The 27,186-nt window shown below is 38.2% G+C and overlaps 1 protein-coding gene across 1 annotated transcript in view; it reads right to left on the reverse strand.

Annotated features, from left to right (window-relative positions):
• Cntn5 (contactin 5) overlaps positions 1–27,186 on the reverse strand; it is a 1,215,881-nt gene that overhangs the window by 62,599 nt on the left and 1,126,096 nt on the right. Inside the window, exon 17 of the mRNA XM_057767831.1 lies at positions 7,025–7,183. Coding sequence (XP_057623814.1) covers positions 7,025–7,183 — 159 coding nt within the window. The remainder of the gene's footprint in view (positions 1–7,024; positions 7,184–27,186) is intronic.

Raw genomic sequence — 27,186 nt, forward strand, 5'->3', positions numbered from 1 at the left:
ACAAGAACTTTAAGTCTTTGAAGAAAGGAATTGAAGAGGATACCAGAAATGGAAGGATCTCCCATGCTCTTGGATCTGTAGGATTAATATTTCAATTCTACCAAAGGCAATCTATACATTCAATGCAATCCCCATCAAAATCTCAACAAAATTCTTCATGGATCTTGAGAGAAAAATAATCAACTTTATATGGAATATCAAAAAACCCAGGATAGCCAAAACAATCCTATTCAATAAAGGAACTTCTGGAGCCACTATTATCCCTGACTTCAAACTCTATTACAGAGCTACAGTAATGAAAACAGCTTTGGTATTGGCATAAAAACAGAGACACTGACCAATGGAATCAAATTGAAGACCTGGATATTAATCCACAAAACTATGAACACCTGATTTTTGACACAGAAGCTAAAATTATACAATGGAAAAAGAAAGCATCTTCAACAAATGGTGCTGGCATAACTGGATGTCAACCTGTAGAAGAATGAAAATAGATCCAGTACTATCACCATGCACAAAACTCAAGTCCAAATGGATTAAAGACTCAATATAAATCCAATCACACTGAACCTAATAGAAGAGAAAGTGGGAAGTAGCCTGCAATACATGGGCACAGGAGACTACTTCCTACATATAACCCCAGTAACATGGACAATAAGAGCAACTCTGAATAAATGGCACCTCCTGAAATTGAGAAGCTTTTGTAAAGTAAAGGACACTGAAAATGGAAGGACAAAAAGGCAACCCCACATCAAGCAAAGGTTTGATCTCCAAAATATATAAGAACTCAAGAAACTAGACATTAAAACTCTAAAAAAAAAAAAAACCCAACTAAAAATGGGGTACTGAACTGAACACTGAATTCTCAACAGAAGAATTTCAAATGGCCAAAAGATACTTGAGGACATATTCAGCTTCCATACCTATCAGGGAAATGCAAATCAAAACAACTTTGAGATACCATCTTACACCTGTCAGAATGGCTAAAATCAAAAACACTAATGATAACCTATGCTAGAAAGGATGTGGAGTAAGGGGAACACTAATCCATTGCTGGTGTGAATGCAAACTTGTGCAACCACTTTGGAAATCAGTGTGGCAGTTTCTCAGAAAACTGGGAGTTAACCTACCTCAGACTTGAGCAATACCACTCTTGGGAATATACCCAAGAGATGCCCAATCATACTATAAAAGCATTTGTTCAACTATGTTCATAGCAGCATTATTTGTAATAGCCAGAACCTGGAAACAACCTAGATGCTCCTCAATGGAAGAATGGATACAGAAAGTGTGGCACATCTACACATTAGATACCACTCAGCGGTAAAAAACAATGACATCTTGAATTTTGCATCTAAATGGATGGATATAGAAAAAAATTTACTGAGTGAGATAACCCAGACCCAAAAATATGAATATGATATGTACTCATTCATTAGTGGATTCTAACCATGAACAAAGGACATTGAGCCTATAGTTCATCATCCTTGAGAAGTTAAGTAGTAAGGTGAACCCAAAGAAAAACAAATATAGATCTTCCTGGAAATTGGAAGCAGACAAGATTGTCAGGCAAAAGTTGGGAGCATGGGGGTGAGGGTGGGGATGGGGAGGGGGGAGAGAGAAGGGAGAAGGGGAGGGTTGGGGAGAGCTCGGGGGAGTGAAATGGTTCAGAGGGAAGAAGGACAGATATGGGAGCAGGAAAGAAGATATTTTAATTAAGGGAGACATTTTGGGCTTGGAAAGAGGCTTGGATCTAGAGGGGTTCCTAGGTGTCCACGGGGATGTCCCCAGCTAGGACCCTGGGCAGTGAAGGAAAGGGTGCCTGAACTGGCCTTGTCCCTTAATCAGACTGATTCCTATCTTGAATATCATAATTAGAACCTTCGTCCTGCGGCGACAGATGGGATAAAGACAGAGACTCACATGGGAGCACTGAGCTCCCAAGGTCCAGTTGAAGAGCAGAAGGACGGAGAATATGAGCAAGGAAGTCAGGACCACGAAGGGTTGGTCCACCCACTGAGACAGTGTGCCTGATCAAATGGGAGCTCACCAACTCCAGCTGGACTGGGAATGAACGAGCATGGGCTCAAACTGGACCCTCTGAATGTGGCTGACAATTGGGGCAGACTGAGAAGCCAGTGATAATGGCACTGGGATTTGTCTCTACTGCACATAGAGGCTTTTTGGGATCCTAGTCTATTTGGAAGCATACCTTTCTCAGCCTGGATGGAGTGGGGAAGGCCTTGGGCTTCTCACAGGGCAGGGCACCCTGACCTCTCTAGGACTGGAGTGGGAGGGAGGGAGGTTGAGTGAGGAAGTGAGAGGGAAGTGGGAAGAGGGGAGGAAGTGAAAATTTTGAATGATATTATTTATAAAGTAATAAAAAATAAAAAAGAAAAGAAAAAAAATAAAATCAATCATCATTGTCAAACTTTAGCAGACATCTGAGCAACACAAGCAACTTAATTGTTCTTGCTTATGTGGTAGTCTCTCTGTTTTCCAGAAGGTTACTCTATTTGACTTTAATTTTTACTTCAGAGATTATTCTCTCTCTGCCTCCTTTGGCTAGTTTATCTTTGTTATGAGTACTCCATAGTTGGGTTTTGATATTCTTCTTCAGTTTATATTTATTTTCTTTGAATTGATATGTTCCAGGATTGTGTGTGTGTGTGTGTATGTGTGTGTGTGTGTGTGTGTGTGTGGGTGTGTGTGTGTGTGTGGGGGGGGGGGAGAGTAATGTGCAGGTGGTGCATATTAGTGTGCCTGTGTATATACCATACACATATTGCAAACAGAGAAAAATGTCAGGTGACCTTCCTCTTTCGCTCAAGCCTTACTGCTTTGAGATGAGGTATTTCAATGAATTAGAAACTCACCATTTGTGTGGGGGGGCATTGAACAATGAGCATCTACCTGTCTCCATCCCTCAAAACTGGAGTTATAAGGATTTACAGCCATGCTCAAATTTTTGTATGTTTGCTGAACATTTGGACTCAGATACCCAAGTTTATGCAGAAAGTTCTCTTACCCACTTTGCTATCTAGCTAGCTTCATGTTTTACTATTTTAATCATAATTTATAAATCAATCAATTTCCAACTTATAACAAAATTGATTAGATAACTCTAAACTTATTGCCTTTTATAAAGGGTATATAATACTTTCAAAAATGTCAGTTAGTGGTATTAATATTCATAAGCAAATAAAATAAATTGCAAACAAAGTTGTCTCCATTAAGACAGGATTTTGATTTTTCAATATTGAAGATATTAAGGATAATGGACAATTTCAAGCAGCTAAGAATATTTAAAAAGTACTGCTGGCACATTTTTTATAAAGATATCATTGCTAGAGGCATGGACATAGGTTACTTTCAAAGAAAATACATGCTTCACAGAGAAAAATGAAGCAGTGATTAAAGGCAGTCAAGAAGTGACTAAGAGAGAATCCCATTGGAATGTGTTTCCTAGCAAAAACATCAATCCAATAATTTAATAAAATACTTGACAAGCTTGTCAAATTGAAAAGTTTAATCAACCAATCATCTCATGGAAATAATATCCACAGACAGACAATAGAAACCAATGATAAATGCTTAAGAAACATCCTAAAGTTATGCAAAGATCAGTAATGGTTATTTTTTGATAATCATAAGTAAATATATGAAAATGCAAAACAGGTCACCTTAGAATTCTCAGTAGTGTAAATGACAGCATAATTTTAAGGCACAATAAATTTGCTTAAATGAAAATAGGACTTGAAGATGAACTTTTTGCCAAAGATTACTTCATACTTTCTTCCAATTATACACACTATTCTTATTTAACTTTGAACCTCCCCTGCAGGAGGGAGAATTTATAAGTCAATTATAAAATGTGAATTTGTAAGTCAATTTAAGATATTCTTAGTTAGCAGGCCTATCAAATTTTTGTTTCAACTAACAGAAAGTAAGGAATTTGTTTTCATTTTGGCACATAAAAGAATGTTAAATGTTTTCCACAAGCTTATAAGTTGCAATCATTTATCAAAAGTTACAAACTGTGTACTCTTTTATCCAAATATATATGTCAGGATTAGAAGTTGTTTTGACTTTAACTATATAGATTATGAGAGCATTTATGAAAATAACTGATCAGCAAAGTTATTGCACCCATAAGGAATTATGGCTAGATTATAGACAGGGCTAAAGCCACACTGGTTTGGATCACCTAGGATTTGAGGACTCCTTCATGGACTTGCCCTAGGCTGGCATACCTTCACCGCTACTGCAATGGATATTGTGTTTTGGACAAAGAATTTAGATAGATGAGAAATCAGTCTGCTAGATCCTTCACACTATGAAGCATAGAAAAAAAAAGAATACTGATATTGCTATAATTCTGAAAAATGTATTTCTTTATAAGTAAACCATAACAATAGCTTTTTAAATAATTACTTCCTGAAGAAAGTCAAAGCAGAGCTCTAACTTGAAAGTCTCTAGTTCTCAAATTATTTTAGAAGAAAAAAAATATAGCTTTCTAGTAGAGCTTTGTCAACAAACACAAACTAACTTTTCTTCCTAATCTCTCCAACCCTTATAGAAACAGATGCATCAAAAATAAATAAATAAAAACAAAAGGATAAGCAGGAATCAGAGAGTAAGTTAAATAAAGAGCATGAACTCATGGCTATAGTAGGTGCACTATAAGACAAAATGGTTTAGTAAATCATAGAGCGAATCAGGAAATATGAATGAACTGCTAAGCATCTCTCCCAGAGGAAGTTGAACAGTCTGTGTGACAGACAGTGGCAGGAGGATGGGGTGTGTGAGAACACACCTGATACACAATGATCATTTTCTGTAGCCGCAAAACAAAATCTTTGAGCAACCACATGAAAGTTCAGATGGAGACCTGGCAAACAGTGGATGAGAATTCTTGAATCAATCTGCTCATGAAGTTTGAATTTGTGGTCTTCCTATGTCGATCAACCCAGATAACTCCTCTTATTCCTTGGGGAGCTACATTTGCTGCACAAGGATATGGTGGACCCAGGAACAAGGCAGTGTTTTAAATAGAAATGAGAAACATCTGTATACATACAACACAGTGTCTTACTAACCACAGCGAAGTCTAAGTTCATGCAACAACTTATTATCAAGTAAGATCTGAAATATGTTCTGTAGGAAAACACATTTTCTTTCTACATAATTGTAATGAGTGAAGCAAAGCTTGTGCTAAAGTGTCATTTACCTAGATACAATAGACCATTCCATAGTCATAGTATTGCATTTTAGTTTTATTGTTAATGAACTCATACATCATCTTGATGATTTTTACATTGCTTATTTGCTGTTGTTGAGATAGGGTTTTGATATGTCATTCATTTGGCCTCAAGATTCTTATGTAGACAAAGCTGGATTAAAATGTGTTGCAGTCCTCTTACTGATCTCCCAACATGTCTAGTTTGATTTTTATATTTTACTTTTAAGCAGTTGAATTAACTTTAAAATGAGAGATGCCCCCAACTAAGTCCTTGGGCAGCTGAGGAGAGAGAGCCTGAAATGGCCCGATTCTATAGCTATACTAATGAATATCTTGCATATCATCATAGAACCTTCATCTGGCAATGGATGGAGATAGAGACAGAGACCCACATTGGAGCAATGGACTGAGCTCCCAAGGTCCAAATGAGGAACAGAAGGAGGGAGAAGAACATGAGCAAGGAAGTCAAGACCGTGAGGGGGGCACCCACTCACTGAGACGGTGGGGCTGATCTATTGGGAGCTCACCAAGGCCAGCTGGACTGGGACTGAAAAAGGCATGGGATAAAACCGGACTTCCTGAATATGGTGGACAATGAGGGCTGCCGAGAAGCCAAGGACAATGGCACTGGGTTTTGATCCTACTGCATGTACTGGCTTTGTGGGAGCCTAGCCTGTTTGGATGCTCACCTTCCTAGACCTGGATGGAGGAGGGAGGACCTTGGACTGCCCACAGGGCAGGGAACCCTAACTGCTATTTGGACTGAAGAGGGAGAGGGAGGGGAGTGGGGCGTGGGGAGTGGGGGTAGGGGGAGGGAAAAGGGAGGCAGGAAGGAGACAGAAATTTTTAATAAAAATAAAATAAAATAAAAAAATACAACAGAAACCCTCACCTCCAGTCTGTGAAGACAATTCCTTCACTTTCTCTTCTATTCTTAAGTCTCTCTTCTATTCTTAAAGTCTATTCAAACATGATACTAAATACTTATCTTGTAGCCCTTGGGGAGTGTGACTTTTAATAAATATCCTTTGCCACCACTTCCAGTTACATAGGAAAGCTTGGAGAAGGTTAGTGTTGTAACATTCAAAGGAAATCACTAGTGACGAAAATAATTTTTAAATAATGAAACTAGGGCAGGAACCATTTTAAACACAGACATTAAAATAATGCACTTCTTTTAGACTCACAGTTCATGTTAGCTTTTCATTTTATAAATAAAACTGGCACAGGATTATAAAGCCACAGTAGAAGCTTCTGGGATTGTGGGCAATTCTGTATCCCAACCCTCCTATGGGGACAGGTATCTATACAACCTAATGTGAAGAATTCCCTAGCACCGCACCCTGAGAACAACTGTACATCAAATTGATGAATTCCAAGGGAGGCCTGGATCCCACCCAAGAGCATTGCTCAGTGTCACTTCTCTGTTTGATAACTGTTGTCAAGTCATGTGCACTACGATAATTGAAAGAAGCTAGGGAGTGGCTCCACTGGGGCTTTTTGTACAGTGCAATTTTTACAATTTCTTTGTGAATCTGAAAGTTAGTTCATCATACAAACAGAGACTCAATGTGGTCCCTTTTTTGCAAGTTATGAACAGAAGAAAGGAAGAGAGGTTGCCTTTAGAGGGCACAGGGAAAGAACCCACGGTAGAGATCAATGTGGAAAGAATAATAAAGTATTTCTGCAGTTGACAAGTGATCATGAGTGAGCTTTAAAGCAAGTGCACCTGGTGCCTCCAGATGCTAGTTTTGTGTGTGACACTGTGCCAGGACCTCTTACCTGTTTTCACGGTTTGCCAGCCCAGGGAGAAGGGGCTGCGGGCCTGCAGGTTGTAGGAGGAGATGGGACTGTGGTTGTCAGTTGCTGGACTCCATGAGAGAGTGGCTGTGTTTTCTGTGATTTCCTCCACGATGACCACCCCAGGTGGGCCTGGGGGACCTATAGGAAAAGCAGTGGATACAGCTAAGCACCGATCGTTATAATCAACCACAAGACATTGTATTCCCAATGTGGTTCTCATCAAATGATGTGATCATCTTAATGAAATACATACTCAGTAATGAAAATAGACAGCAGAAACTGATGGGATACAAGTTATTTTCTAGAATTTCTGTGGGGAACTTAATTATGTATTATATTTTTTCTGACACTTTGTGCCTGGAGGCAACTTTCAATTAGCATTATATTTTATAGGAAAAGGAAAAATAATCAGAAACAGACACAAAGCTATGAATGTCAATATGAACTGTGGCTGCTAAAATCAATCACAGATAACAGGCAGAGGCAGAAACAGGCAGGCAATAATACTTCAGGAACAGACACAATGCCATTTATACTAAAGGGCTATAGGTGAATGGAGCTATATTGCAGCTCAGAAACCTTAAGCATGCAAATCATGTAATGAGCTATATTGAGCAACTCAGATTCTGGTCAAGAGGATGCAGAGTGTTCTGAAATAGCAGTACTGTAGGGAAGGAAGGTAAGGACATCCACCTAGAGTGACGTATATGTAATCCTCTGTGGAAATTCAAAGGAGACTCTTATTAAGTTGTTTTAGAATTGGTGGTGCAGTGGAATAGCTGTGATTCACAGAAGAATAATTTTCTCTTTATCTTTAAGGGATAGTATAAAGCAGAGACAACTGGTCCACCTCCATGTAGCTTTTGTTTTCAAGAAATAATCAGAATATGATTTGAGGAGAAATGTTCCTTTAGTTAATTATGGCTAAAACATCAATTTTAAGGGTATTAAAATGTATATCTATTTAAAATTTTGTGACTAAAGGAAATACCAGTTTTCATGTTGTCATATTCATGTTCCATAATGTAAATTATGCAAGGTGTAGAATTGCTTCTATATGAAGACAAACACAAGGAGATATTTTAAGTGACTAATCTATGGGTTGATATGTAAATGGCGTATAACTTACGGGATTTGATGATCATGATATCTAAGAAATAAGGAAAGGAATGGTGAGCTGGAACATTTTAAAACCTTGACAAGCAAATGACACATTTAGAAGACAGAAGATGAGTATTTTTTTTTTCACTGAACAGGTCAACAAATACTAAGGATTGGAAGTTAGAGACGGTTCTAACATCAAGGTGATAGAATTGGGATTTTGAACAAAGGAGGCAAAGGAAAGCCTTGAGAAGTGGCAATTTTTCCTCGAAGTGAAGTGGTAGAAGAAACAGTAAAATAGTAAAACACAGAATGGCTTTGAAATAACAAGGGGATAAGGCACAAGAACTCCTTCTAGAAGGCAATCACTGTTTTCTTTATGGAAGAATCTAAGTCCTCCAAAGGGAGGCCGGGCGTGTGTGAAAGTGAGCTTACAGGCAGGGGGCATCAAGGAAGGCTTTGAGTAGAAATGTAATAGAAGAATGTGAGCGAGAATACAGAAACACAGCAAAGGTTTTCCTCCAGCCTTAGTTGGATCGAATCATTGTGAAGGAGAAACTGAACAAATAAGCATGCTTTGAATATCCAGGACAAGGCCTAAGAGAGCAGTCAGAAGTATGGGTGCAAGGTGAGAGCTCTGGATATGTGTTACTGCTCATCACCAAAACCAGGCAGAATGGGGGCAATGTGTGGTTCAGGTGAAGTCAGAAAGGTGTTAATGGCTTAGAAAGATAGAGGAGTTAAGAACATGTACTATTACAAGAAGATGACTCAGGAGTGGGATTTGTATTGTGAAGGGCAATGGACAGAATTTGTGACTTATTTTTTGTGAGGAGATATAGTTTTGAGTGAAAAATTAGTGTGCAGGGATAAAGTTAAGAATATAATGATTAGTGTGGATAATTCTAGGACTGTGCAAGAGTGCTAATGTAGCAGAAATATCTGTGCTTAAGTCAGCAAAGGTAGATAAGGGCATGGTAAGGAAGAGAAAGAAGAGGGATGCAGATGTTGAAGAATCTGAGAAGATGTTGGACGGTAGAGGCAGAAGCACAGGGAAGCATCTGTAAGAACAAAATAATCATGTAAATAACTTGATTTCTATGTGATTACTACAATCATGCCAGTAGCTACCATACCCTCACCACCTTATAATATATGAAGGGGAGATACTATATGTTTCCTAGACATTAATTATTAGTTTACTATTTCACAGAGGGGATGGAGGAACCTGAAAGAGACTATTCATTCAATAATTATTCAGACCATATGTTTGGTTTTATTCTAGGACAGGGAATCTGAACATCCATTCTAATGAAAGAAATTACTTGCCATAGTCACTGTATTAATAAATAGCCCAGCTGAGATTTAAATATGGATTTGAAGGCAAAATCTGATTTTGGAAAGTAGCAAGGACTACTCAGACAGTTCTTCAACTATTAATATGGAAAACAGTTTCCAGTGAAGGAAGGAAAGAGAAAGTGTGTGTTACAGAAAAGTGTAGGTGAAGTATGCAGTAAAGACAGGTGCCAACAGAGCAACATCTATTAGGCCCTCAGCATATGTCTGTGACAGAGAAGATGAAGCGCAGACAAATGGAAGGACTGTAAAATAATGTAAGGTTGGAGGAAGCTGTGTTCTGAGTTTGCAATGCTGCACAATGCAAATGTTTCAAAATATCATCATTATGTTGCACAGGAAACGCATGTGACGTTTTCTTTTTAAAAGCATATTTGCATTAATGACTTTTTAGTCAGGGTTAAAATGGCAAGAGAAAGACAGAATAGCTACTAAATGGGGGAAAAGTGATTTCACAGTAAGCCATGTTAGAAACTTGGAGCATTGTAACGTCTGGAAAATAATTTTTCTAAATCCTTATAAATATGAAAGATTTCTTATGAATATATTACTGCAGTGCTACTCTAAATATCTGGTGGTGTGATTTCCTTCTTAAGAGAAATTAACCATAATTTTCAGCTCTAATAAAGGTGAAAACAATTTACTGTTATTATGTTAGTATTGGCTTATCAGTGCTGTATTCGTAAAGAAAATATTTTTAGACAATATATATACATAACCAGCTCAGTTAGCTTCCTCTTTATATTTAGGGAGTGAATTCATTAGCATATTAATGTATCAACTATCTTTGTTTTTAAATTAGCTCCTAATGGCCCCGTTTTCTTCTAGTTCTTATTTTTCTAAGGTAGCAAACATTTTTTAAAGGACTTTTGCATCTGTTTACAGTAAGCATCTTGAAAATAGATAATTGAAAGAAAAATGCCTCAGCGCCAAGGATTTGTCACAATAGCTAGTGTCTACCTATGAAAAAGCCACCACTTACTTTGTTGGAATCTCAGGACATTTTATAAGGACCAGTAGGGATCAATGCCCGCAAATCAATGGCAGGTACTTTCTGTTTTATGTCCACATGCTGAAAAATCTCTAATAAACAAGAAGCCAAGTGCTGCTTCCTTCGTGCTCCCTCCTTTAGGTTCCTGAGAACTGTTATCAGGGGAGCAGCTGAGCACATTCTCACTCCTATTGCTCACGTAACAATTTCTCTTTCTTTTCTCTTCTTTCTTTCATCCTTCCTTTCTTCCTTTCTTCTTTCTTTCCTTTCCTCCCTCCTTCTCTCCCTCCCTCCCTCCCTCCCTCCCTCCCTTCTTTCTTTCTCCTTCCTTCCTTCCTTCCTTCCTTCCTTCCTTCCTTCCTTCCTTCCTTCCTTCCTTCCTTCTTTCTTTCTTTCTTTCTTTCTTTCTTTCTTTCTTTCTTTCTCAATTGCAAAGCATTGTTGTCATGCAATATATTCTGATCATACTTCAGAGACTCTCAGGCCTCCATAGAGTCAACCCAGTGCTGAGAGGACTGTTGATCTGATCTCCATCCCCTAACCAAGAAGCTACCTGAAATTGGTACCTTCTAACAACAACAACAACAACAACAATAACAGCAACGAGTCGTTTCTGAAGGAGCTGTTGACTCTACAAGCAGGAAAGGATCTGTCACCTCATAACCGCCAGAGCTGATTATTCTGCTAGTAACCTGAAACAAAAACCCACCACTGAAGACACTAATTCGGCAGCATTGCAGAGCCTGGAACTTTTAAATAACTGGAGTGATCCAGTTCAAGTCAATTATTTCTCTTATCAGCAAGTTATACCTTAAATGGGAAACTTTTCACTACTCCTGCCACTGGAAATGCCACTCATAGCACTCTCCTGCTCTCTTAGTGGAGTGGCACAAGCATGGAGGAGGGACAAGGTTCAGGACAGCCTGTCAAGTTAGTCAGGTGGTGACACTGGGGTCACAGCCAGATGGATTAGACTGATTCCCTGTGGTATTCCTGCCCACCCTCCTGCCAGTCTCGGGCAGAAGTTGGGGAGCAGGCTATAGAGTTGCTTTCTGTCTATGGCTTCACAGAGATACCAAGGAGCCCTCCTCCTCTAGGGGACAGTTGACACTATGCCAAGTAGCTCTCTAGAACTCTGACTCATCACAAGCTCTGCCTGATCCTAAGACTTCCTCTTTCAAAAACATCCCACAGTAAAGCAATATTTTTACATAATAAAATAATTAGGTTTATTTTTATTTTTTGTATATGGCAAGACTATTCTGGTCTTTTTCTTTATACACAGAGAAAAGTTAAGAGGAAAAACTAAAGTTTCTAGGTCTCTAATTATCTTATTTTTAAATTCTTTAAAATCTAAAGTGAAAATCTGATACAAATATGCCACAATATTTCAAATGACATCTTTTTTTGACATTTTCATTTATACATATAATATGCTTTCATCATATTCCCCTTGAGATGAGAACTATGTTCTTGTTGGGGGAGACTGCTTGTTCATTTCCCAGCTACCCAGACTCCTGAAATGATCACACAGAAACTATATTGTTTAAATCACTGCTCGGCCAATTACTTAAGAGTATTGCTAGCTGATTCTTATATTTTAAATTAACCCATTTCTATTAACCTGTGTATTGCCACATGGTTGTGGCTTAGCGACAAGATTCCAGCATGTCTGTCTCTGGCAGAGGCTACGTGCTTCTCCCTGCTTTGTCTTCTTTCTCCCAGCATTCAGTTTAGTTTTCCTCACCTAGGTTCATTCTGTCCTATCACAGGCCAAGGCAGCTTCTTTATTCATTAACCAATAAAAGCAACACATATACAGAAGGATTTCCCACATCATGTTCTCATGTCTCTTAGTTCTATGTTCAGGTCTATAAATAAGAAGGTCATATCTACTGAACACACACAGCTGTACTGTAGATGGAAGGAAGTGGGTGTGGCCATTACTCACAGAAAGGAAGTCCTACACATGTCCTTCAAACACAGAATAAAGAGTAGGCTCAGCTACTGCCTGTGGACTAGGCTAGTATGAATAAATAAACCCAAGAACTCTATAGACAATATTTTATCTTTATCATGTAAGTTACTTCTCTACAATGAACCATCACTACAAAGGAGTATTTTCTATAGATTCAACTGAAAATAAACAATGATAAAACTTTTTAATGAAAGATATATGTATATATGTGCATATCTATATGTATGTATAGTGCATATATGTATGTGAGTGTGTGTGTATTGGTACTATTACTGTAGCTCAGACTGGCTTGGGGATTATTTTCTATAGACTCAACAAAAAATAAACAATAATAAAACTTTGAAGAAAAGATATATGTGTATACGTATATGCATATGCAAATATGTATGTATTATGTATGTGTACTGTGTGTGTATTTATATGTAGTGTGTGTGTCTGTTTGGTACTATTACTGTTGTTCAAACTGGCCTGGAACTCACAGGAGTTCTCCTGCCTCAGCCTCCTCATGGTTGATATCACAGGTGTGAACTATCATGTCTAGGATCAAAAATAATATTTAGTCAACAATATAATTGATTTTTGTAGCACGGTTTATGGTAATATGTACTAACAAATGTTAACAAATGATTGCTGAGATTTTCACCTCTACACTAACAAAGAAAAGGCCTTGAACTTACAGAGATCCACCTGCCTCTTCCTCTCTGAGTGCTGATATTAAAGGTATGCACCACTGTCACATTTTTTTTAAAGATTATTTATTTAACATACATTTGGGTTTTGTATGTATGTATGTCTGTGTGAGGGTGTCAGATACCTTGGAACTGAACTGACAGACAGTTGTGAACTGCCATGTGGGTGCTGGGAATTGAACCTGGGTCCTTTGAAAGAACAACCAGTGCTCTTAATCACTTGAGCCATCTCTCCAGTTCCTAAGTGTTTATGCCAATACAGAAAACTGACACGATGTAGACATCCTGGGCTGGCCAAGTTCAGCTTCCTGCAGCACTGTGATGAGCCTTCTTGATGTCTTCAATAGATATTTGCTGCCACTAATATCCATCAGAAAGAGGAAGGATGTCTTAGGTTGCTTACTATTTACTCACCTAATTGTGTTGAGTCTTTTCTAATGTGTTCGGTCTTAGAGAGTAACTAACTTATCTTTAGTAGGGTTAGTCAAGGAAGGAAAAGAGAAATTAATAGTTACAATGAAATTTTAAAAGGTAATTTTGGTAAATCTCAGCATTTACTCATATCTATCTATTAGCTGACAATTTTCTATCATCCATCTTTTATCTATCAGCTACTTATTTATATCTACCAATTATTTCTTTATTGTCTCTATCTATTATTATCTTATTATCTACTTATGTTTCTGTCCATCAATCCTCTATTATCTATCATCTATCAACCTACCATTTATCTTTAATCAATCTATTTATCAATTATCTATCAATCATTCTATCTATATTTATTTAATCTATCATAAACATCTTGATCCATCTATCTCTTTATCTAGTCTATCATATATATTACCCAGTTCATCTATTTTGAAATTATTGCCTCTCTTCAGTCTCCCTCCTTTTGGGGCGGGGTGTTCGAAACAGGGTTTCTCTGTAGTTTTAAAGTATGTCCTGGAACTTGTTCTGTTCCACGCTGGCTTCGAGCTCACAGAGATTACCTGCCTCTCTAGTGCTGATATTAAAAGGCTTGCACCACCACCGCCCAGCCCTCAATTTGCCCTTTTAAAGGCTACATAGACTTTACAGTCAACACAATGTTCACATTTTCATCTCCTTAAAGGCTTCCCTGACTACTCTGTCTGGCAAAGCCACTGTGTTCTCATGTACTGTTTACTCAGTGTTGAAATCACAAATAGAAACAATCAAAATCATGGTTTTTATTATAATGGTTGCCTCCCCCTTTGGAGTTTACAAACAGGATTTTGAAATTACACATGTGGTATTTTTTGTATTATATTTCCAGTGTTAGGATACTACCTAAAACATTATACTAAGTTGTACATTTGTAATAAATGAATGGATATTTAGTAGCAAACAATTTTAGAAACAGTTTTTGACTTAGTATTTGAACACTTTCACTTTTGACCAATCAACATATGAAAAAAACATATTTTACAAAACTGATTGCAGCATTCCGAAAAAGGACTAAATATGGATATTTAAAGCTAGAAGTCTCATTGCATCCCTTTCTCACCCTGGTTTAATGATGCTAATTAGATACCTGCTTGTCAAAGGTATGTTTCAAACTTGGTGAACAATGAAATTTGTGGCATTACTGTAAAAGCAGCAGATATTTGTCTGAGCTTTTCTAAGCCATGGAATTTTTAGGTTTGCACTTAGAGTTTGAGAGTTTCCATTCGTATATGATGCCTAGTAAAAACCTATATATACCGTATTTCAAGAAAAATGATTTAAATTGAGTTATGCAAGGAATCAGAAGATCCTATCCTGGACGACCTAACTTTTTTTCTGTGAAAGCTTTGGGAACCTACATAAATTTCTGAACTTTGGTGTTTATTAGTTTCTTGATATTGCATAATACAATAGCAATTTTGATCTTATCATGAGTATTATATTACCATTAAAACTATCATGCCATCAATAAATAGATACAGTAGCAATGAGTGGGCCTTTTACTTCTTGGTAACTTAGACAGTATTACTTACTCACACAATATATTTTTCCTAATGAGTATAATCCATACTTTTGTTACCTAGAAAATCGTCCAGACTGAAACATAGTCTCCAGAAAGGAAGGCTCTCAGGAGTAACCCCGTCTTAAAGTAAACTCTACAAACTTATTGGTTTGCCAAGCAGCACTTTGGCTGAATGGTTACTTCAGTTGAATCATTACTTTGGTGGGTCTGTCCTTGGGTTTCTGTTGGAGATGAGTTAATACCTGCATTGTGCCTCTAGAAGAAAATCTCACACAACAGCAGCATCTGAGGAATCACATTAAAACTACATTGAAAAATAAACAAGAACATGTAATGTCAACAGCAGATTCTATAATATATTGTAAGAAATTTATAGTTTTACAGTAGATCATCATCGTCATCACCCTCGTCATAATTATCACCTTTATTATTTAACTTGATAGCTACTTCATGCCTACTTATAAAGTAGGAGGTACTGCACTAAGTTTTATCTCCCCCTCTCTAAATCTTCCTCAGCAAATTTTGTGCTGCCAACCCCTTTCACAAATGAAACACCCAGCCTCAGAAAGTAGAGGTAGCAGCTAAGCTTTTGATTTTCCAAAATCCGGTCTGCAGTTTGATTTTGATTCTGATTTGCAGATGTTATCCCAGTTTTGACTCTATTATCCACCATGTGTAACATGCTCTGTATGATTTCATATTGACAGAACATAAACACCTCAGAAGATTCTTTTTAATGTTTTGATGGGGCAGTGAGGAGGCAGACAGTTTTGTTTTTGTTTAGAGATGAAAAGTACTATATGCCTGACTAGACCTGCCCCAGTGTGGTCTAGGGAAGGTGTTCTTACCCTCATCTCTTATTACATGAGTTGTCCTGACTAGGTGTCCTCAGTCTTGACAAACTCATCTGTCACTGGTACTCGTAGATTCAGAAATACATGTTTAAGTCAATCAGATCAAGACAATTTATAGTGATAGGTGCTGGTTCAAGAGGGAAAACTTGTTCTAAGCTGATTTACTTAGACAAGTGGATAGAGCAGTATAGACCACATTTGGAAGTGTGGCCAGTTTCTCCTTTTATATGTGTGCAACAAAGGATTTAGTCTCTGTCATTGCTGGAAGCCAATTCATCTCCTTAGGAATCAGCTTTGCAGAAAGGCTAACAAAGTAGAGAGGTGAAAACAATTTAGTCCTTGAAGGAAAAGCTGAAACTCTAGATATGACAATTAAAAACTTGTTTTAACCTCTTACCCTAGAGCAGATAGATTTCATACTTCTTTTTTTTTTTTTTTTTTTTTTTTTTTTTTTTTTTTTTTTTTTTTTTTTTTTTTTTTTTTTGGTTTTTCAAGACAGGGTTTCTCTGTGGTTTTGGAGCCTGTCCTGGAACTAGCTCTTGTAGACCAGGCTGGTCTCGAACTCACAGAGATCCGCCTGCCTCTGCTTCCCAAGTGCTGGGATTAAAGGCGTGCACCACCACCGCCCGGCTAGATTTCATACTTTTAAGCCAACAATTGGAACTAGATTTAATATTGCTTCTACAGAGTATCTTTCATATACAGGATAGCTGAGAACGTTCCTTGCTTATAAAAGATAAAAGCTAGAATCATTCCCCATCTTTGAGAAGACTGATTATACTAACATAAACAACCTGAAAAGGGAATCACCAAAAATATCTAATTACTGCAAGTAAACATTTTGGAATTAAAAAATGACAAAGCAGTTGGGAAAGCTGACAGAACAGCTGGCCAGCTAGAAGTAGACAACCATTTAGATGAATGCAAAATGAAATGAAGCCATTAAAATGGTTTAAAAATCTATCGCTTTTGGATAGAGACTTCAAACTCTCTAAAAGATAATGTTATAATCAATGTAGATTTATGGTCACAAATTTCAACAAACTATTGAAAATGTATTTTTACACCAAAGATAAAAGAAAGGTATGTCACAAATACTTAACTCAATACTGTGTATCTTGTTTTTGAACTCATTGAAAAACTGACCGTGAAAAATTTTAAGAAAATACTATATAAAAAAATAAAATGCTACCCCCGATACTTTTGAAAGGAGAAGGCTTAGTAGACATCTTAACATGAGGTTCTGGAGTATGCCGTGCCTTTTTCCAGCAATAGACCTGAGATAAAAATGGCATCAATGAGTAAAGAAAGGAACATGGAGTCTATAAAGAGGTAAAAAGGAAGATAGGACTTGAAGAGCTTTACTGCTGGGACAAAACATTTGTACTTAATGACTCTGGAAGCAGAGAAATAGTCAAGGCCCATAGACTGGAACTGACTGGATGCAGTAGAAAATTAAGAGCTAGAAGGGCCCATTCTAAAATTTCATTGTTGGAGACTCTGGGAGAACAATTGTAGAAGCAGAAAGTAATTTGGGAGGGGATTTTAGAAAGACTTTATTTTTCTTTTCAAATTATACAGTTTTAACTGAAATCCTAAGATGGAAGACTAGAGGCAGTAGATGCTTGAGAAGCTTGAGGAGAGGCATCGTGAAGACTGACCAGGGTTCAATCTGGGTTAGTTACAATGTTGAGCATCATTGAGAGCCAGTCAAAGTGAAAAAGCAAATGATGCTTTAGGGACTCCCACCAGTACATGTGCTTCTTCCTGACTAATGCTTACTTGTGGTGAGAAACAGACATGGTGGCGTTTAGCAGTTGACATAAATAGGCAAAAGAAGTCAGAGTTTTCATGTAGGAATTAATTTTGGCATAGCTGATATCTCTTAACTCAGTCAACTTGGGGAGACATCCAATTCAGTACATTAAATAAATTGACTAAGGTGTCATGTCTCTGTTAGGAGGTCAATACCTGGCAATTTGGACCCAGCATAGAATCCCTGTAACTGAAATGAGGGCAGGATAATGAGATGCTGTGTCCTAGCTATCCATGATATCAACAACTAGGTCAGAAATTCCTCACTTAGAAATAAAATCTCAGAGCACTTGTAGCCTTTTGTTTTGCTTCTTTGTTAAATTTCTTTCCCACATAATCTATGTAGCCAGCCTAGAGACCACTCGTTGCTATTTTTTAGTTGCTTTTAAATACTGCATTGATATTTCTTGAGAGAATGTGCCATAAAGATTGGGGAACTATGAGAGGTAGGAGGGACCAAATAAAAATATTCCAAGAGCTTAACAGAGATGGGAGTTCCAGGCCACAAAAGGAATTGCTGAAGGCTTTTTGCCATCACTTCTGAGTTTTATCTTTTTATGTCGCTTCTTTAGCGACAGGTTCTAGGACATAGTGAGCATTATTAAAAGCCCGTAGTAATTACATGCCCAGTTCCTGTCATAGTCTATCCATTCTTATTTATCTGGACACTACATTTTTTTTTCTAGGGAAGATAACTTCATTGCTCATTCCTTTAGACATTGAGTAATTGTTCAGCAATTTTAAGAAAACATTTCCTGTGTTCTCGACTCTGGGAATAAGATAATAGAATAAAATGGATTCTATCATTTCCCACTTTACTTTCTGGATAAGAAAAGAAAGGCCAGGAGTGAATGAGTGAAAAAGATTCAGGTAGCAATAAACGCAATGAGGAAAGTACAATCATATGACAATCATGTGCAGAAGGAACATCTAGTTTGGAAACGTAACCATAAACAATGAGTCAGGCAGCTATGTCAATTCTGTGAGTAAGCGTGTTTTGGTTGATAACCGCCTGTGGGTGGATTTTTGAAGTGTTGTTGTGAATGGCATGCTGGAGAAAGAGAAGGCTCCTGTGGTTGGATGGGGAAGAGAGGTGTTAACACCGGGAAGGTCATCTGGTGAGAAAGCAGAGGGATTTGAAGACATGAGAAGGTTTTAATACTTTCTGAGTGCAGCTTGGAAGGTGCTGGATCACATAGGAGGAAAATCAAAGGAAAGAAGCTGAAAATCTTAGGGCCGACACTTTGAAGGAAGTTCTCTGAGGTTATAGAAAACTATTCTGGGGTGAGGCTTGTATATTTCACTAAAACACGTGGATTGTTTCGCAATAGACTTTGGTAACACTTATTAATCTTGGTGATTAACAAATGGCTCAACAAGTGCTCTTGTGGCTCAGCATATGTTGATAGGGTGTCCATGCTGTGACTGCCTCCAGGAAGCTGGTGCCTACTGCTCTCCTGCAAGCCTTTGCCAATATGGTAAGTTCTCCACTTGGAAGGGAAAGTAAAGATAAAACTACCCTCCCCCACACTAGTGTTTCCAACTAGAATTCACTAGAATTTATCCTAAGCTTAACTCTGAATATGTGACTGAGTCAGGTTGGGTAGAAGCATGTGCACCCTGTCATTTATGGATGGGGACTTATTATTTCAAGGTGCTCCATAACATTCTTGAAAAAAAAATTGGTTCTGTAGCTGTTTTGCTTCTTTTTATCAAAAAATAAAAACACTTCCTGTCAATTTTCACAAAACTCAGGTGAAAGCAAGATAAATCAACAATTTCAGGCCATGGGGTATGCATAAATATTTAATGTAGCTTTACATGAATTTGAGTCATACACAACTTTTACATATACTGACATAAAAGTTGCAGTCCATCCATCGAAGGTGAAGGTGATCTCTCTGAAATGGAAAATAGATATTTCAGGGTCTATTGTACACACTGTCAAGAATAATTAAAAATATTGAACTTGCTTATTTAAAATTTCGAGCAACCCAGATGCTCTCTGAAAATTCATTCATTAAGCCAGTATTGCATAAATTGAGAACAGATGAGTTAAAAAAAATCCTGTAGGAAAATACCATATGAAGTGCTAAAATATGCAGGGACCTACGTTTCTGCACAGCTTTCTATAAATCTAGTGCTGCTAAGCTGTCACTGCTTGTTACGATTCTGCAATACAGATTCAGATAAAAAATAATATATAGCTATATGGTCTCTTAACTTTGTCCAATCTTACTGTTCAGTTATGAATAATTTATATATACCTCTGTGATCTATTTTGCACAAACATACCATGAGGAGAATTTGGAATTATTATTCCAAATTACAAAGTCAGGCAACATGTGTATAAAGCTGTATCTTTAATGTGACTGCAATTTGACAACATCATAGATTAAACTGTAGGGAGATTTTCTGGTTTGTTTATTAATTTATTTTGGGAAGGTGGGCATGATGGTTCATACCTATAATCCTAACTTTTTTTTTTTTTTTTTTTTTTTTTTTTTTTTTTTTTTTTTTTTTTTTTTTTTGGTTTTTCGAGACAGGGTTTCTCTGTAGCTTTGGAGCCTGTCCTGGAACTAGCTCTTGTAGACCAGGTTGGAATCCTAACATTTGAAAGTATAAGCTGTCTGATCAGAAGTTCAAAATAATCCTCTATCACACTGCAAGTAAAAGGCTAATCTGAGACATGAAATGATATCTCAAAACCAAAACAAAAAGCACAAAGAACGGTTATCTGTGTCTTTAACATACTTTGGGTATGATTGTTTCAATGCTTCTGATAGTTATTCTGGAAACCAAGATGTTCTATAAGATAGATGCCTGAAACTGTGGACATGCTTCTCAGAATTGAACATACGCTGACCAAAATGTATCTAGAATCATCAATTTCATATTTTTAATTTAGTAAATCCATCATCCCTTCAAGGACTTTATCCTCTTGCTTTCCTTCTCAGGCAATGACTTACCTACGGTAGAGAAGGCACCATCTTAGTGGTTACTGATGGTGTAGCCTGTAAGAATTTTGTGATGCAAGTGTAGAATTTTACACTATGCGCTTTTCATCTACAGCTCAGCACAGAGTGAAAGATGACCGCTTTTATACACGATGGCAAACGTGGGGACATTTTCGCGCCACCATTAACGCATCTGCAGGGTGGGGATGGTCAGCTCCCGCACCAGCACTGGAATAGAGCAGTCCTATAGTCAGTTAATGTGGAGCAGATGTTTCTCTTAATGGATGGATAGCACAAGCCTGTAACATGGACTACCTTGTTCAGTGGGGGTGTGATGGATGCTGTTCATTAGCTTGACTCAACATTCTGTGAGCCAAGTCTTGAGACAAATACCCAAGCTCTGATTTACTGATTCATGTAGATTAGGTGATAAAATGCCTTTGCAAGAATGATTAGATATTTTAAATGAAGTTTGGTAATAACAGTCTTATTTCTTGTGATGACATAAAAGAAATAATTACGGGAAGCAATAGCCTCCTGAACAAAACCTGTAATTAAAGCAGACTTGTTCCCTGCCGTAGTTTTCTGTGATTAATGAATACATAACCAAATCAGAATGCTGACAGGTAAGTAAGCTGACACTTGGGTAGAGATGATTAACTCAGGCAATTTGTTAAAGCTGTCCATCCATCAATATTTTGTACTTTTGACCTAGACTGTTTTGAAATAATAAACATAGTTTTTGGGGAATCAAAATCGCTCATACTACTTGATTTCAATGTTTAAACGCTATCTATTTTATGAGATTATTTTACTTTACAATGACTTTAAAAGCTTTTAGTTTTCTTGACAGTATTTTCAAAGAGCTCCTACTTTTTGCTTTGCTTTTCAGTACAGGACCTCAGTAAGTACCCAGGCTTGTTTTGATCTCAAAATGTTCTGTCTGCTTCAACCTCCATAGTGCTGGGTCAGTGATGTGAGTCACAGTGACTGCCCACTAAGCTGGAGGCATGGTCATATATGTACCTATGTAAGCTTCTATGGAATCAATATTTATATGTACCAAACATTGAACAGTATGATTCAAGTCAATACCATGCAAGATGTGGATACTCATCCAAAATTCACTTCTGGATGAAAACACTGGTGATGTGCACCAAAATGAAGGCTGTGCTGCTGGAACAACGAGTTTTAGCTTGTTGCTTTGTTCTCTCATCTAATTCTATGTGAAACATAATTCATACATTTAAACTCTCCTTACTCAGTCCTATCTTCAATTTTTTTTTTAAAAAAAGGCTTTGTTCCTATGCATGTCTGTATGTCTACCGAGTGTGTGTGGGTGCTTGTGGAGGCGAGTGAGACTGCCAGATCCCCTGGATTCTGAGATCAGGCCGTCATAAACTACAGTGAACCAGACTTGGGTCCTTTGGAAGAGCAGCAGACACTCTTCAGCACGGAGCCAGCTCTCCAGCCAATACGCAGGACTGTGTGTGAGTTTGATGTGCTTTAGTGAGGCCAGGAGGCAGTCAAAATGCTCTGGCCATCTTCAGAGTGCATCGTCACACCGTCTTTGAGCTTGCAGAGGAAAGCTGCTGATGTTCTTGGGTATTTCAGTCAGTGTAGGAAGAGCTAGGGTCACCTGGTGAGTAAATGGAGATCACTGTTCTGATTATACACAGCGTGAAGATCAGCGGTTCTCCTTAACCTTGAAGACGACTGTAAGAACTTCCACTTTCTTTACAACAGAGCAGCAGTCACTGGGAAATTTTGTATATGTGGTGGGCTGGGGGGCTGTTCTCTTGCTTTAGAGGATGGTACCCAGGGCACCAGGCTTCAGTGACTACTGCTGTCACCATGGAGCCATCTTGCCATCCCTCCTCCTTTCTCACTTTTCATTTTTCTTTCCCCTTTCCCCATTGTTTTGTGTTTGTTTTGGTTTAAATGAAGAAGCATTAGTTGGCTTCTTCATGTCAGGACTGTTCAGCTTGTCTCAGAATGACAGAATTTTAATATGGATCTTTCCCTAATTTGATATTGTATCAGCTGGATGAAAGGATAGCTATCATAGGAATTTTACAGCACTTGGGGAATTTCAAAATCAGGCTGTCAAGACACAAGGGATGCATGGCTCCTTCCTTTGTCTGGAGCAAATACCTGGCAGGAGTTTTCTCCACAGCGCTTTTCTGGCAACACTTAATCTAGTCTTCCCTACCTCATCTAATGAGTATTTGTCTCTTTGAATCAAGAAAAGGCTTTTATTTTTATTATTACAATTAACTGTTTTTTTTTCTTCTAAAGCTGGGTGTCAGTTTTCTCCATTGCTTTTAGTTTTAAGGCACCAGATCCAGTTCATAGTTGTAAACGTGAAACTCACTAACAGGGTAGAGACCTGTGCACTCAGGACTGCTAACCTTCAGGTAATGTAGCAAGTTGGTATCTCCTAGTTCACTCGAAGCAATAATTTATACATGGCTTAGTATTAAAACAGAATGAAAAACCTTGTAAAAGTTCTTTTACCAAGAATGAGTATGTATGTATGTATGTATGTATGTATGTATGTATGTATGTATGTATATCGGCTTTTACAGACATCATCTGGTATTATGGGTTTTTTGTTTTGTTTTGTTTTGTTTTCTTCACTGCTGTATCACCTCCCTTGCTCTAACTCATTACAGAGCTAATTGTCTTTGTAATTCCAAATTAAAAATTACTTAGTGAGACAGAGACATTACCCCTGCCAGGTGTTTCGGAGGGCAGTTAAGTTTTTTCCATTCACTTCACTTCCTTTCTTTGTTAGGTCTGCATGGCTTTTGTTTTGTTAAGTGAGGACTCAGTCAGACACACAGCAATGCTATCCAAAGGCAAGTTAATTAAGAACCCAGTACCGGAGCACAAGAGCTAGACTAAGCAAGAATTTTTGAGCAGAGACTCTGGTGAACTTACCAATGTTCTTTTGTCTTCTTTGAAGATGCGACCAGCCACTGGGTTGACATTCACAACTTCTCTTTCTAGCCTGGTACTTGCTGGCTACACATGGGTTATTGAAACTGGGCAGGAGAGTACATGTCCACTTATAAGCATGTTCACTCTGGGCTTCAAACACTCCCACTCAGTACACCAAGGACCCGCTCAAACAATCTCAATGACAGTCACAGGAATCGTACTGAGAAAAACAGAAGGGGTAGCTGTTCAGTGGCGGCTAGGTTCAGCTCTGTCTGTACAGTGAAATGGAAAGAAAGACGATGGCTTCTGCAGAGAGTTCACACAAACAGGTGATTTAAAAGATAGAAGGTTCTCGGGATAGTTTCCTGAAGATCACCTGTCCTGGTATAAAAGGTTGTGCTGTTTTGCTTCAGTCCTTTTGGTTTCAGGGACCATAATAAGGCGCGAGAGAGGTAGCAAATGGTTAGAAGAGCTTATGAATTGCAGTGAATTTTTCTCAAAGCACTTGGGGGTTTTGCTCTTGTCTTACTAGAGTGGTGATTGCAGACATACTTAGAGGGCGGAAGGAGATCTCCTATTTCCTGGAGCTTAGCATTCCCGGAGACATCTCATCTAGAAAGGATTGCTTTATGCCATTACATCTGCTAAGATGCCTTACTGAGAAAGCAGCCATTGGAATCTGATATTTGAGTTAGTTGGCCAGATATGGAGCCAGAAGGTGAGATTTGTCGGTATGGTCAGTGACTATTTAGGCCAAGGTCTAAAATAGAAAGTGGCAAGCAGTCATTTATCCTGGGCAGGTGCTCAAAGAGCAGGCACCTCAGAGGATTCAAAATGTGCGGGTTTTCTTGATTTAGCAAATGACTCCGTATCTTTGAAGCTTTCCCTGGCTTAGCACCCTGATATAAATCTTTTCTCTCAGGTAAACTTTGTCCTGCTGTCCTCTCTCCCATCCCTCTTTTCATACTCTCTCATCTTCCATGTTCCCAGTAATCTCCTTTTCCTACTTTTCTAAATATCGACATGGTGAAACTACACTATGTGGGCCTGGTGGTTACAGTGGTTAAGGGTATGGAGACAATGTGCCTGTTAACTACAGAGGGCACAACACTAAGAAAAAGGGAAGGTCTTGAGGTTATATCCTGTGTACTGTACTGCCCCAGTGAGGGTGGCAGTCAACATGTTCCTAAGTTTTTCTGTGCCTTAGTTTCCTTATCTGCATTCTGAAGCTAAAACTAGTACTTCTGTCATTGTTTTGTAGGATAAGGTGAGTGAAGAAAGTCAAATAATTCACATAGACTCATTAATGCAGAGACTGGCATATAAGATGTTATTACTAACTGTGAGCTGACTGTTTTTATTGTTATAATTGAGCTCAGAGCCATATGCTTGTGTCAGGACTTGACATGTAACAAAAACACGATGAATATGTCTCTCATTCCCTAGTTCTCAACTGAGCACCTAACACATATGAATTTCTCTCTCTCTCTCTCTCTCTCTCTCTCTCTCTGTCTCTCTGTCTCTCTCTCTCTCTGTATGAAAACCAGAGGTATTTTCTGCAGTTACTTTCCCTCTCATTGATTTCTTCATTTAACCTGGAGCTCATCAATCTGGCTAGTACAGCTGACCAGAAATCTCTAGGTACCCATACCTCTCTAACCTATTCAGCTCAGGGGTTATGGTTGTATATCAGTGCACCTAATTTTGTGCTGGACATCCAAATTAAAACCTCATACTTGTGCAACAAGCCCTTTTCCTACTGAGCCATCTCTTCCGCCCTTGCCTTATAAATATTTGATGAACAACCTTTAATTAATGAATGGAGAGTGAAGTTTAAATTAGACAAGTTGGCCAAGCACATTTAGCAAGACCATGTGTGAAGCTGTGACCAAGTCTATGTGACTAAAACCTCCGGTTTTTCTAAGCTACTTCCTTTTACTCCTCCTGCATGTCTCTCTTCTCTTGCTGCAATTTTGCTTTTTACTCCTCAGTCTGCTAAATTTGCCTTTGCCATGGCTGTCGATGACTTCCATATCACTAAATCCAAGTGTATATAGATAGTTTCTTATTTCACTTGTTGGTGGGAGTGGTGGGTAGCAGGTGCAAGTCTATGTTTTGGGAGTTTGTTTGCACATGTATGTGCATACATATGGAAACCAGAGATCAATCTTTGCTATCATTCCTCAAATGCTCTTGATCTTGTTTATTTGAGATAGAATCTATTCATTGATCTGAAGCTCATTGATTTATCTATGCTGGCTGGACAGGAAGGCCAAGGAATCATTCTGCCTCTACCTCCAGAGCACAAGGATAACACATGTGCTTCAACTCAACTGACTTTTTAACTTAAGTTCTGGGGCTCAATCCCAGATTCCCATATTCACTGAGATGCCACTAAACTATCTGTTGGCCAGTGGTTCCTGTCTGTCTGGTCTTTTTCTCTCTCACCCAGTTGCTCCCTCCTGAAGCTTCTTTTGTATTTGTCCCCATGACCTGATTCATTTGGATTTTCTTGCTGATAACTCTGTCTTTAACAGATTCTTCACAATCTCATGGCAAATACCTTCTTTCTATATTTCCTATCCACATCTGTAGTATACTGCTAGTATGCAGGCTAGCATACCCACTCCAGTGTAGCTCTCAGTGAGCTTCAGGTCAATGAATAGACTCTCTCAAATAAACAATGTGGGGAGCACCTGAGGAATGACAGCAAAGATTGATCTCTGGCTTCCACATGTATTCTTTCTTACGGAATAAGAAAGCCTATAAACTCCATGACCTTAAAGACACTTTGCTTACTGCATATTTGTAGAGGACCCTTAACTGTTGCTCCTTTCCTTATAATCAACTTCCCTTATATCTACCACATTAAATGGATGTGGTCGAAAGTGACCATGACTGCATAATTAATTTTCTTAGTTGGAGGTATATAATTTATGTTCTCTACTTGGCCAAATTTCAAAGTGAAGATGGGCCATGATAAATCACCCTGATGCTATCTTTTGGTCCACCCAGAATATAGACATGGGCCACTTTCACATTAAGACTAGAATTCTCATTTGCTTTCTCTCTGCCATTTTTCATAGTCAAAGGATTATGATATCATGTAGATTCAGTAGATTCTCCTTGATTGTCTGGGTCTCTACCTCCCTTTCCATTTTTCTGTCTCCACCATTGCTTGTTCTTCTCACTGGAACTGCAATTGTAGTGTACTGTGGCTCTGTGTGAACAAAACGTTGGCCTCACTCATCTACAACCCTCTCCGATGGTCTCCTTTAGTGCATCCCTAATCCCTTTGGATACTGTTTCTTCTCTGAGCATCCATGACAAAAAAGGCTGAGTTCTTTCTTATGGTATAAGAAAGCGCCTTTACTCAGAACAATCCCATCATTGATTTGGCACACTGTACGAACCCTGTCAATAAAGAGTAAAATCAATCTTTAAAATCTAACTTCTTATATTAAGCATTC

Source organism: Chionomys nivalis, chromosome 4 (assembly GCF_950005125.1).
Source record: "Chionomys nivalis chromosome 4, mChiNiv1.1, whole genome shotgun sequence".
Classification (NCBI taxonomy): Eukaryota; Metazoa; Chordata; class Mammalia; order Rodentia; family Cricetidae; genus Chionomys; species Chionomys nivalis.